The following is a 14,108-nucleotide window of genomic DNA, read 5'->3' on the forward strand; positions in this document are numbered from 1 at the left end:
GTTTTTTAATAACAGACTTCTTAGTCAGAGTACAGAAAATATCTGGCCTTCGAGATCCTGTCATCTTACGCCTGCAGACTTTTTTTTTGTGGCCTCATTTCAAAAATTCAATTTATCAAACACCTGTTCACGATTGACGATTTACAAGAATTAAAGCTCAGGATAACTGAAAAAGTTAACGAAATTAATAATAATCCAGGTAGGTATGTTGCTCATTTGTGCTTGCAACAACATGGAGAACATTTTTAGCATTTATTGTAACTGTTTATTGGAGAAAATAAAAATGTATTTTTTATTATACCTGAATCATAATCCCTGTTTTTGACACTAAAATGCGTGCGAAAAAGGGCCCTTAAAACACTAAAGCTTTAAGGGTTGCTTTGGTAACAACAAATTCACCTACATTTTGAACAATGATAAATAGACATTTATAGAAAAGTTATAATAGCAACGAAACAACAACAATTGACCATTTCTATATCAACGATTAATGACACAGATTACTTGGGAAAAGGTATTTCAATTTACTTTTTTTGTTATAATTTTTAGATTTTAGTGCAGGTATAATAAAAAATAGCGTATGATAAAGTTTGTCTAAACATAAGTGAATTTTATGGTTTTAACATCTAAAGTACTTCATGAGGGATTTTAGGGTTGTTCATGACTAGGGCCCGGATTTTAGGCAAAATGGACTATTTTTATTTTTTAAGGCACATGTATGAAACTTGTCTATAAATGATTTCTGGCTTAATTAGAGTAATTAGAGCCATATTTGATTCTGCCTATTCGGCCTAAAATGCCCTTTAAATACCTATTTTACCTTTTAACTGCCTGAACATGCCTAAAATGACCAAAAATCAATTTCATTTTTGCGGTTTTTTCCCAATTTTCGAATTCTGGGAAGTTTACGGTATTGAAAATGTAAAAGTGGTACCTCAATAAAATTTACAATGCTTTATGATTTTAAAATTTAAGGAGATGTAATTACTGAAATGTACAAAGTGCAGTACAATACAGGAATTACTTTTTCGCTTTTACGGTTGGGACCATGATGTCAGCGGTAAATACTCCGACAATACCTAAGTACCACAAACCATTAGACTGGACTGGCATAAATTACAGAGTTTATCTGTTTGCCTCTGTTCGAAGGGGTGCAGGTATACGCGGTCTAATGTTTTCTGATACTTAGGTATTGTTAGAAGCTTTAACGTTTATAAAATGGTCCTTGCCATAAAAACGAAAATTAAAATCCCGAAGTGAAACAATAAGAGAAACCTTAAGGGTGTCATTTTCTAAAAATTTAAGAAATATAAAATTAACCATCTCCTCTGAAATTTGGTGGGAGACGTAAATATAAGCATTACAAATTTGTCATTTCTCGTTTACTTTATCTCCGTGCAGTGGTCGTGTTTCTTGTGAACCTGTTTAAAGTGAACATAATGCCGAAACAAAAAATTAGTTTACGCGAAAAAATATTACAGTGGACAAGCAAGAAAGATTTATATGAAATAAAATCAACCCGAGAAATGTTTTGTAAAGCTTGTGGTAAACTGGTAAGTTAAGCATAATTAAAAATATGTCATTTTATATTTTTTACTTATTTGAAAATTTTATTTTTTGTAGTTTATATGCGAAAAAAAATGTCACTTGCAACAGCATGAGCAAACGGCCATCCATAAAGAGAACATTATGACACCGCTTCGGCAAACGTTGCTGACACAGAACTTGGAGGAATCGGCAAATAGTACATTCAATATGGAACTTTGTAACGTCTTTTTAGCTGCCAATATACCATGGCACAAACTACAAAATCCTGCGTTTCAGAATTTTCTGACAAAATATTGTGGTAGAAAAATTCCGGATGAGTCTACTTTACGGAAAAATTATTTACCAAAATGCTACAAAGATGTATGAACATACTATCTTTTAATATTTAATTTAAAATTATTTTCACTTTTAGACTATTGACCACATTCGGAATGAGCTGGATCCTTTTAACATATGGGTTTCAGTTGACGAAACAACAGATGCACTTGGGCGATATGTGGCGAATTGTCTGGTTGGGAAACTTTCAGAAGATGAACCTGGAAAATCTTATCTTTTGGAGTCTAAACAATTAGAAAGAACAAATCATGAGACAATAGCTAGATTCGTAAATCAATCTTTAGGTAAGGGTTTTTCACTTTTTTAAATTTATTTTGATTTAAAATTTCTATGCGTAGAAATCTTGTGGAGTACCAGAGTTGTTGCTGAAAAGTTTCTTTTGTTTGTAACGGATGGAGCACCATATATGATAAAATCTGGTAGACACCTTAAGGTGTTTTATCCAAAAATTGTGCATGTCACATGCTTAGCGCATGCTTTAAATCTAGTGGCTGAAAAAATTCGCTATCAATATGAAGATGTGGATAATTTAATTTCGAACGTGAAAAAAATTTTCGTTAAGGCACCTTTGAGAGTTGAAATGTACAAAGAAAAACTAAAAGAAATGCCACTGCCTCCACAGCCAATTTTAACACGATGGGGAACATGGCTTCAGGCTGCTATGTTTTACAGCGAACACTTTGATTCCATTAAAGAAGTAAGTATATAAAAGATAAGCAAATTAATTGATTGTTAAACTGTTTTTAACTACTCACAGGTTGTCATGTCCTTTGATGGAAGTTCTGCTGTTGCTATTCAAAAAGCACAGTCTATAATGAAGAAACCCGGAATAAAAAACCAATTAATTTATGTTCGCAGTAATTTTAAAATAATCTGCGAAAGTATTAATCAATTGGAAAAAAATGGGTTACCTTTAACCGATTCAATCAAAATTGTTGAAAACGTATTTACCTCCCTAAAAAAATCTCCAGGCCCTGTAGCAGCAGTAGCATTAAAAAAACTTGAAGATGTTACTGAAAAAAATCCTGGATACAAATTTCTTCTAGAATTGGCAAGAATTTTTAGAGGTGAAGATGTGCCGGAACATGACACCAAAATGGAAGAAATTTATTACAAATTTGCGCCCATTACCTCTTGCGAGGTAGAAAGAAGTTTTTCAAAATATAAGTCCATTTTGGTGGATAACCGACAATGTTTTAAAGTAGAAAATTTAGAGCAATATCTTGTATGCAATGTAAATACGTAACAATGTAAATAACTAACAAACTTGTAGTATTGTATATTAATTAATAAAAAATAATTAGTAAATATCTTGTTGTGTGTACCTACTTAAAACTTTAAAAACACATTTTTTAATTTAATTAACCACAACTTTAAGGACCTAGTATGGCTTATTTTCAGTTTTTAAGGGACTATTTGCAGTAGTTTAAGGGACTATTTTAGGCACCTATTTCCGACTTTTTAATTGCCTAAAATCCGGGCCCTATTCATGACAAATCCATCACAACAGAATATTTAGCTGCCCTGTCGTAAATTTTGCAAGGCGTGCCTGTCTTTGTTAAACGAAAAGCTGCAGATTTGGTTATTCCCACTTTTACAACATCCCTCATAAAGTACTTTAGTTGTTAAAACCGTAAAATTCACTTATGTTTAGACAAACTTTACACGTTTATAAGGGCCTTTAAAGCACTTGCGACGTTAAAAGCACTCCGCTACGCGTCGTGCTCTTAAACTCGTCGCGCGTGCTTTAAAGGCTTCCTTATAAACTTGTATCATAATATGTATACTATTTCTTGAAGATTCACGTATTTTTGACGATAAAATCTTATTTTAAACTTGCTACCATTTTAGCTTTCAACTGACGTTTGTAATATAGTTCAAGGGTGAAGTTCAAGTAACGACATACGACTTCGGATTCATGGATGACTCGATTAAGATTAATTTGTTCGCTGGATATTAATAAATAAACAGTGAACTTTAACTGAGATCTAAGCTTATTAAGGTACCATACTTAAATACAAACATCAACAAAAATTTGCTAACAACCTCTATGCCTACAACAAATTAACAGATAACAGAACACTAGGAGTCCGAAAATCCAACGTTCCAAGCTTTTCTTAATGTCATTTATTTATTTTACTTTAGCTGCCAAGTGTAATTTGGTGCTCTAAATTTTATTTAATAAGTATACAACTAACATTTACTGACATCATAAGTTCAATGTTTTTGTCATACAAGTACTTATACTTATCTAAAAACTTAAGAGAAAAGTTTGCAAATTCTAATTTTTCACGATCAAGTAATTCACCTTTATTTCTTACAGTAACACGTGGCCAAGAAAGTTTGAAATTCGGCCAGATGTAAAACATAATTTGGAAATATCTTCATATTTTCTTTCTAGTAAACATCTTAATTAGTAATTAGTTTGAAACAATCACTTTCTTTTGAAATACCAGTTTAGACAGTTAATCACATGCTTGCATGGAGAAAAATAAAAAATAAGAAAACGCCGTTTTTCCTGATGGGATACCGGAAAGATAAATAAATCGTCTGAGTGTTCTAAATTTATATTGAAAACAATTGAACACAAGATTCTTCAGATGCGTGACCTAAAAAATTGTACACCGATGACATAAGTGTATAAAGACGAACTTAATAGAGTCAAGGTGAAGAGTACTCAAATAAATAGTTCCGGCTGAAACAGGTGATGGAATAAAGCCAGATGATTAACAGCTTAGTCGATAAAAAGCTCAAAATGATAAATATCCGCCCCGACCAGATTTTATTCGCAAGTAAACACATATTTTTTACAATTTAAAACGTGTTATTGTGAGGATTTGCGATTTACGTAAAAAAGCATAAATTTGTCTGCTGAAAATTCTAAATTTCTAAATTTACTCAAATATATGTGTTTTGTTTTTGTTGACAAATTTTTCAAATTCGAATTTTCAACAGAGACAATATTTGAATTGGCAGCGCATCTAAAGAAATGCGCCAGATTAAATAAATTTAAACTTTGTGCATTTTTCGGAAGGTCGTTTTACAAAACGAATAAATTCGCAGCGGCGTCAAACCTGTCAAAGTTATAAATATTGAAACATGAAGTGGTTGCATAAGTTGGTAACGTGCTTTAAGGATTATTTTAAGCTAAAATAATTTTCACAATCTGCGAATTCTTTAGTCTCGGCAACATAAACAAAACAAGAACGCTGGAGAATCTCACCCATCGGACGAAGAGTCATTGCAATTCGCCCCTTTGGGATGTTTTCCACTGGAACATTTGCAACACTTGGTAACTTTTTGACCCATTATTTACCGTCAGTCAGGCGCAACACAACCACCATTTTTGTTTACGCTCTGTCCTTTCATTATCCACACTGTTTATTTTTAAATGATAAATAAATTAGAAAGCACACAGATTTCAATGTAAAACAGGTTATTGGAGCGACCTATTTTTAAGAACATCCGTCTGCTTTGTTAGTAGGATAAAGCCAAATTCTTGAACTTCTCTAAGGGCAGGATTAAAAATATTACACCACATTAGTGCATTTCCTACCGATTCAAGTCGTTAATAAATTAGTAAGATATCTAACGATTAAAGGAAGTTGGTACTGATGCGGTCGTTGTAAAATATTAGAGTTTTTGAAAGTTCTGGTGTCCGTTTCAGGTTGTGCAATATGTAATTTAAAAATGTCGAAGAAGAAGTACTACTGTAAATACACAATTAAAGCAAAGCGCGCAGGATTTGTAAACATAAGTAGCACTTGTTGTACTGGTGAAACACAAAAGCAAAACAACCGTGGAAGAGGGAATAAAAAGCACACGAATTGCGCGCTGCCAACTCAACGACTGTAACTGAAACACAGAAAAGCGTCGTTGACGTCGCGAAGTATCCGGACCCAATAATATTGTCCTTAGTGTATTTTTATCCCTTGATGAGAAACGTCGCCATTATTACTTTTCGTTCGCTTCTCTGCCATGGATCAATGTCGTAAGAGAAAAGGGCCTCGAAAGGGAAAGATATTGTAAACTGTAAAAATAAAATAGAAATGTTTCCAACATATTTATCCAGTTTACAACTTGTGTTACATAGTTACGTTGCTTCATTCGTATTTTTAGAATGTTAGGCTAGTTTCTATTTTAACGAAATATCATAAAATCTGGTAATGAGGGGTGGATTATTTATTTTTAACACGACTAGTAATTTGCGTATTTTTCTTGTTTTTCATCATTTTCATCATATAACAACGGTATACTAGAGAGCATAACATTTTGAATGTTCATCTCTTGCGAAGAACACTTTTAGATGTCCCAAGAATGTTTGAATTTTATGCACACAGTTGTGGAAATAATAATTTTAAATTCTAATTACAAAAACTCATATACGCGCTGAAGGATTCACAAAGTAATTGTAAATAAGTAATGATAAGAAAATCCATACCAACCGATCATTTCTGTCGTCTTTACCTAATTACGTAATTATACGTAAGTAATGAGCCAACTTTAATATTTTACGGAACTATAATTATGATGTAACTACATCCTGTGTCATGCAAAATATTAAAACCGTATTAGAAAATGTATAAACAGTATTGAATGCGTAATAAAAATACATATTTGAAACAGTATTTATTTATAAAAGTTATAAATGAAATGACATTAAAACTATCCATAAATAAAAGATTAAATGAGAGATCCAAATAATTACATACATATATTTATTTGGATATGTATGACATGTCTCTTTATTGTTATTAATACCATGTTATATTTAGCAAAAACTTGTGATAACTGATAACACATGTTAATGGTGTGTGTTTTTCTTTGGGTACCAATGCTAAATTTGTGTCAGATTTTATAAAATCCGTATTTTTAGCATATAAAAGAACTCCGCCATCAACAATGTAATTTGGAATATCATTGATATTAATAAGAAATAAGATCGGTCGTTAAAACCGAGCCTTGAGAGACATCACAGTATGTAAGTTCCTACAAGTAGACATGAAGAATAATAATTTTCATTTTTGCAATGGTACTATGTACTTGGATTCTCTTAAAGAGAGAAAAATATTATAAGATTAGAGTGAAGCTTCATTAATAATATTAGAGGCATGTATTTGTTCTGAATCACTTCAATTAATAAACAATCGAACTATTGTTAAATTACTGAAAAGATTGGCCAAATAGGCGTTACTTTAAAAAATATATTAATTTTTGATACGAGGTAAGAAACTACCGAAAATGTTGAGTTGTCTTTCCAAAGTGAAATGAAGAATACCTATAAATTATCTAATATCTCAAGGTCATGTGCATGTGCAAAGCTTCGAGTTATATCCTTCTCTTACAGATTCGCTTAAAGGACAAATTAAAGTATACATGATGGGATTTTTTCCATTTTCAGTGATCTTTGGATTTAAACTATGACTCTGTCTCAAGTAGAGCAATTTTTATACCACATAAATTGATTATTAAAATCAGACTTGATCGTGTTAGGCGGATATGAAGTTTTAAAATATGTACATACTTATTTTTATATTAAGTGCGAAAAGTGAGTGTTTTTTTGTGCATGAAAAGGTGTTTTACGCCCAGACGCAAGTCGAGGCAGTAATAGTTATTTACGAAGAAGACATTTTTCACGCATGAGAGCATTATTTGAGGCACGAGCGACGAAGGAGCGAGTGCTTCATTTGCGCGAATGTGCCGAATACGTCTTCTCGCATCGAAGTTCGTACACTATTTTTTGAAAAGAACAGTGCTTCAAAATTGCCTGCGACCGCATAGTAGCGCGCAAACAACTATGCGGTCGAGAAATGTCATTTTGAAGGTAGTGAGTTCAAAAAAGCCTTTGAATGCACGAAATATAAACAATAATTTTTCCATAATTGCTTCCGAAACTAAATTTTAAAATTCAAATTTTTGAAGGAAATCTGAAGTATCGACGCAGTTACCATGTTGCTAGGTAGGTAACTAATAGAAAACAGTGTGTGAAGTGAAAAACACAAAAGCTTATGTGTGTGAAATCGCATTTCACACACTGTTATGTATTGTTTCTAAAGTTTCAATCTTACAACAGTGTAAAAAAAATATTTTCCTTTACATCTAATATGTATTATGTTATTAGGAGCAAAAATGAAGTTTTATGTGTTGAGACTGGTGGTTTGACTGCCAAACGAAGTGATATTTTTGTAGTGTCCACCGTATAACTAACTGTTTTTGATTTAGTTTTTTTAATTTTTTAACAACATCCCATGTCTTCTTTCGCACAATCTTTTTATATATTCTCCAAATTTTGTACTTTTATGAAATGTAGTTTGGAAATTTTTAAAATATGTATGGGTAGCATGATTTCTGTATTTTTTTTTTTTGGAAAATGGCTATTAGGAAAGGTTGCCGTGAAGAAAATGTCTGCAAATTTTTTTATTTTATTTTAATAATAATAATGATTGGGGGTTGTCATTGCTTCAGATAATTATCAATTTTGCTCGTTATTACTTGGTACTCGTATCTAATAATAATGACCAACTTCAGCTTGAATGCCGGGTCAGTGGTAGAAATGGATAACAATAATGAATTATTAACGTAAAAAGAGGATGCTTTTAAGGATGTTTCCCTAATATCATCATTATCCGTTATGATACACCTACTGAATAATTTATTAGGAGTTTATAACACATTTCTCACAAAAGATGTACATATGGTTCACATTAAAATTTGTCTTTATTGATAGGAAATTGGAAGACACAAGAAGACAATTAGTGTACTATCGCGGCCAAAATACTTTGGTCGTCAATGTGACATAAATGACATTCAATTGTAAAGCAAACTTTAGGATGTTTAACCTTATTTTTTACTACTGTCAAAATTATTTTAATCTATCAGTGTCATTCGGATGGGGTAAATCCCAGCTGCGGAGGCAGGGTTCAATAGCAAAAGATCAACGTGGTCGCGGTTTAGACAACCTTCAGAAGCAAGTAAGACGATTCTATATTTATCAAAAACTGAAGGTGCCATATTTTTGACAAGAATAATTTGAAATTGTCATGTATATTGACATTAATACTTGATTTACATTTGAAGTGTCAAAAAGTGACGACCAAAGTATTTTGGCCGCGATAGTACATACTTGAATTAGATATTTAATTTTTTGACAATATAAATAATTTTACATTTCAAAGAAACCATGTATACAATAACAATATCATTCAATCTTTTTAATTTAGTAAAAAAATAATTTAACAATAACAGTCTGGGTATTATATTACGACTACATATATGCAAAAATACTTATACATATTTCAAAATGTTTGATGAATATTCAACTTAAGTCTATTTTACATAATGTTTAAAAAATATTTATTTACAATTTTAATTAACCGAAACAACATAAAATCGCAATTAATAGTATGTTACTTATGATACAAGTTTATAAGCAAGCCTTTAAAGCACGCGCGACGAGTTTAAGAGCACGACGCGTAGCGGAGTGCTTTTAACGTCGCAAGTGCTTTAAAGGCCCTTATAAACGTGTAGGTATCATACGCTATTTTTTATTATACCTGCACTAGTATCTGAAAATTATAACAAAAAAAGTAAATTGAAATACCTTTTCTGAAGTAATCTGTGTCATTAATCGTTGATATAGAAATGGTCAATAATTGTTGTTTCGTAGCTATCATAAATTGTGTTTAAATGTATATTTATCATTGTTTAAAATGTTGGTTAATTTGTTGTTACCTAAACAACTTTAAAGCTTTAGTGTTTTAGTACAGGGTGAGCAACAATAACTGATTCAGTTGGCAAAAAAAAATTTACATAAAATTTTCAAGACTGAATTGTACCTATTTCGGTTTGTTTTATTGACATTATTGACAGCTGGTATACATTTCAAATTTAAAACTCTTGGTTTTTGTAATCGTTTATTAATAAAATGGTTTTCTCGTTGGAACATGACATAAAAGTCACCAAAAATCAGCAGAATTTATTGCCAACTCAATTAGTACTTGTTGCTCACACGGTAGTACGATGCGATCAATTAAAAAATAAATCGAGTCGGCGTGTTACCTATGGCAACCCATGCTATAGCATAGGCTCCAAAGCAAACTCGATTTATTTTTTAAATGATCGCTCGGTACTTATATTAAAGAACGAATTTTATAAGGGTTGATTTGGCGCACGGGTCCCAGGTGTAGAAAACGACCTTTAGGGGAGATTTCTGTGGGACGAGTGCGCCAATGCCCTTATAAAACGAGTTTTTTATGTTATTTTTTCGAATTTGCACCCTTGTTTTAATTTTTAAATAAAAAAATTAAATGTTCAAATTCTAGGGAATTTTGTATTAATTGGTAATTCAAGGTAACGGATGCAACTACATCTGCAACAGGTGTTAAAAAGTAGAGTTTGAACATTAATATTGGAAGTTTTTTGGTGTAAATGACAATAATACACTGAAATATTAATAAAAATTTTCTTAGAGATCTATTAAACCACGACTGCTTTAATAGAGGGCCTTTTTAGAATTTGCGTCTCTAATAGGTCTATTATTGTATTCAATTTGGAGTCGTTTATGGCTATCTATTAAAGCACTCGTGGTTTAATACATAGATCTCTAAGAAAATTTGTATCAATATTTCAGTGTATTATTGTCATTTACGCCAAAAAACTTCCAATATTAATGTTCAAACTCTACTTTTTAACATCTGTTGCAGATGTAGTTGCATCCGTTACCTTGAATTACCAATTAATACAAAATTCCCTAGAATTTGAAAATTTAGTTTTTTTATTTAAAAATTAAAACATGGGTGCAAATTCGAAAAAATAACATAAAAAACTCGTTTTATAAGGGCATTGGCGCACTCGTCCCATAGAAAACTCCCCTACGGCTCGTTTTCTACACTTGGGACTCGTGCGCCAAATCAACCCTTATAAAACTCGTTCTTTAGTATACTATTTTTGTACGCATTTTAGTGTCAAAAACAGGGATTGTGATTCAGGTATAACAAAAAAAAACTATTTAACAAACATACTTACCATATTATTTCTATATCGTTGCCAATTTCATACAACTCGGCCGAAAGAACCGCATTGCCATTTTCGAGAACCGATACACATTGCGATCCTTCGTCTCGAAATCGTGGGGGAAATTTCTCGAGTACAGGAACATCTGAAAAATAAATGCATTCTTTAAAGCCAATTTCTAAGTAGGAATTAAGTGGCAATAATTAAATGTGAGCTACATCAAATACAAGAAAACAACAACAAAAAAGTAACTGAAACGTTATTGCTTATTTTAAAAATTTGTAGAAGTAAGTACTTATTTGCCTTCCATTTCTTATCCTATATCACTGTGTTTATTTGAAAAAAAAAAAAAAATAAATTCATCTCAGACAGAAGAACGATTTAAATTAGATCATGATTCTAAATGTGTATAATGTATTGAAGAACAACAAGTTACAGTGGCAAGTTTGTGTGACATCACATCCGTAATTCAGTCTTTTTTAATCTTGTCCTGTCTAAAAATAAAATAAAATTTTATGTTTTATGTAACGAAGTACCTAACACTATTCTTATATCATTTTTGTGATCTTTATTTTGGGAATTACGAACATTCAATTCAAAATTTGAAACCATCTTAATGGGAAACAGTAAATATGTATATTCATTTTTAAAGATACTTGTTTATACCTAAATATGAGAATGGCTCATACCTAACTGATTGATCTTTACATAGAAATAAAAGTCTAGAAACATTTTAACAATGTTATTTTTCAACATGCTATCATACTAGTGCACTTGGTCTAAACGATGTTAAAGTGCTCTGACGCTTCTACATTCTACATTTTTTTAATTTTTGTGTTTCGAACTAGTCGTTAGATCTAAATCTGACTAATAGAGAAGTTACTCTAATATTTTCCCGATGGGCTGGTTGTACAAGTGATCAAAAAGAAAACAAATCAAGAGTGCTACCTCATCCTTTGTTTAATCGAAACATTTGTCTTGGTTTGAGTTGTACGGATAATTTATTATACATATCTACTTATATTCAAAGTCGTTTTATTGGTTACCTAGGTACCTTTCGAAAATCTCTTATTAATCAATTAATTAATTATTAATAATTAATGCTTTATCTTCAATGGTAAGCCTATTTTACCACTTATTCTAGCATAATTGTTATTTACAATTTCAATTACAGTAAACGTCTGTAAACTTTGCCGAAATCTAAAAGTTATTAACAACAGCACATTGTTGACGTTTCTTTGACATTTCTGCGAAAATCTGCTAACCAGTGGCGTCGCGTTTGGCAATAAAACTGGTAAATTATCTATTCTTACGAATGTAAAATATTGCTTTTGTTTATTTTATAAATTTTCTCCCTTTTCAGATAATAATAATAAAATGGACAAATTATAATTCCAACGTCTAAAATTTATGAGCTATGATTTCGTATAAAGGGGCGTTTGAGACCACAAATTGTCTACGCCCATGCATTGAACGCTTATTTGCTTATAATTCCCCTACAACATGAGGATATGACCGATAATTTGCAACGTCTGCTCTGATTTGTTTTCTTTTTGATCATTTTGTACAAAAAACCAACATCTCTTTGCTAGACATTTTATTGCAACTCTTTTACTGTCAATAAAGGACAATTTTCAGTTAAATAATTTTTCACTTGTTATCTAACACCTGATAGCAATAATAATGTACCCAGTTATACGAGGCCATTATAAATACATATCTAATTATTTCTAACGTCGAAGTTGAATGTGCTTTATAAATTTGCCGCCTCTTCTGAATTTATGCTAGGATATAAATTTGACATTTGGCATTTTGCAGCGTCCAGAGTTCATTATTTTCCACATTGTAAATTACGGTATTCTGAGTTACGCAGCAGAAGTCTTTTTCAAGAATACCTCGTACAGGAAATGTGTTATTGTAAATAAATAAATAAATAAACAAATACATAAATAAATAAAAACATTTTATTTAGGTATACCTAACATGCCTTTAGTAGGGTAGGTACAGCAAAACTGTAAGATGGCAAATTCCACAACACGTATCACTTTATAAACATTTATAATAACCCTGTACTCATTTAACTCTTAAGTACTGATTATTTAAAACTCTGTACATTTCCATAAAATACAGAGTGATTCACGTAAGAGTACGAACCTACAAAGCTCTGGATGCAACCCAAAATACATATCTCAGAGTTAACATTGTTATCTATTAATGAAAATGCAAAACGTGAATCCACGAGTGCTTATTTACAACTTGTCGCTCACTTGTCACTATTTATTGCATGTCTCAAAACCAAAAGTACCGACTACTAATATTTTTGGTGTCGTCGGAATGCCGTCGATACGGCAAACTTGTATGCGCATAGGCATCCAGAAAGAAGAGCTCCAACGGACAAACTATTTCGCAAGTCAGACCAATAATTGAGGGAAAATTAGCCAAAAATCAAAAGAGCAAAACAAAGAACAGGCACAAATCCTGAACGAGAAATACAAATCTTTGAAGCAGTGGATCAAAATCCCGATATTAGTCAACGAGATTTGGCTCTTGAAGTAGGAATCAGACAGGCTTGTAGTCGTACCTTACACCACTAGACTTTTCTTGTGGGGTATGGTGAAAGACAGACTATACCAAATGCCAATATTCGACATTGAAGATTTGGAAAATCAAATTCGGAATACTTGCCTGCCTTACTCGCGAAATGCTGGCCAGAAGAAGATCCTTTGTTATGCGACTGGAGACATAATATTTAATGAATGAGGGGCGAAATTTTAAACATTTGTTACGACTTGTAGTTATTACTGGTTATCATTGTTTTGGTTATTATATTTTTGAATTTATCACTTGGCAGTTTAAATAACAATAATGCTAACATTAATCAAAATTCCAACTAACTTAGATTGATAATGTTTTTATTAATATGAACTGCATCCAGGAATCTGTGAAATATGTATTTTGGGTTGCATCGATAACCTTTCAGGCTCGTACTCTTATCCACTCTTATGTGAATCACTCTCTATATTATTTATAAAACGAAAATCTGCAGGTGCTCTTTTAGTCATTTAATTATGTATTACTACTTAATACGTATTATCGTATTATCACACTTATACATTTTCTTTTTCGACCATAAATTATATTTCATCACTCTTTATTATTTTATTCGTTCTTAATCATTTTGATTTTTTTTACCTTAGACAAGTACATGCTGG

At 31.6% G+C, this 14,108-nt stretch overlaps 2 protein-coding genes across 2 annotated transcripts in view; one reads left to right on the forward strand and one right to left on the reverse strand.

Moving 5' to 3' along the window:
• Positions 1 to 14,108, reverse strand: part of LOC138128798 (titin-like) — an 85,827-nt gene that overhangs the window by 68,065 nt on the left and 3,654 nt on the right. Inside the window, exon 2 of the mRNA XM_069045035.1 lies at positions 10,909 to 11,041. Coding sequence (XP_068901136.1) covers positions 10,909 to 11,041 — 133 coding nt within the window. The remainder of the gene's footprint in view (positions 1 to 10,908; positions 11,042 to 14,108) is intronic.
• LOC138141217 (uncharacterized) lies at positions 661 to 3,369 on the forward strand. Its single transcript, XM_069061917.1, has 4 exons — positions 661 to 1,908; positions 1,961 to 2,168; positions 2,223 to 2,581; positions 2,642 to 3,369. The coding sequence occupies exons 1-4, from the start codon at positions 1,690 to 1,692 to the stop codon at positions 3,128 to 3,130; spliced, it is 1,275 nt and encodes a 424-aa protein (XP_068918018.1). The 5' UTR covers positions 661 to 1,689; the 3' UTR covers positions 3,131 to 3,369.

The sequence above is a fragment of the Tenebrio molitor genome, chromosome 1 (genome assembly GCF_963966145.1).
Source record: "Tenebrio molitor chromosome 1, icTenMoli1.1, whole genome shotgun sequence".
Lineage (NCBI taxonomy): Eukaryota > Metazoa > Arthropoda > Insecta > Coleoptera > Tenebrionidae > Tenebrio > Tenebrio molitor.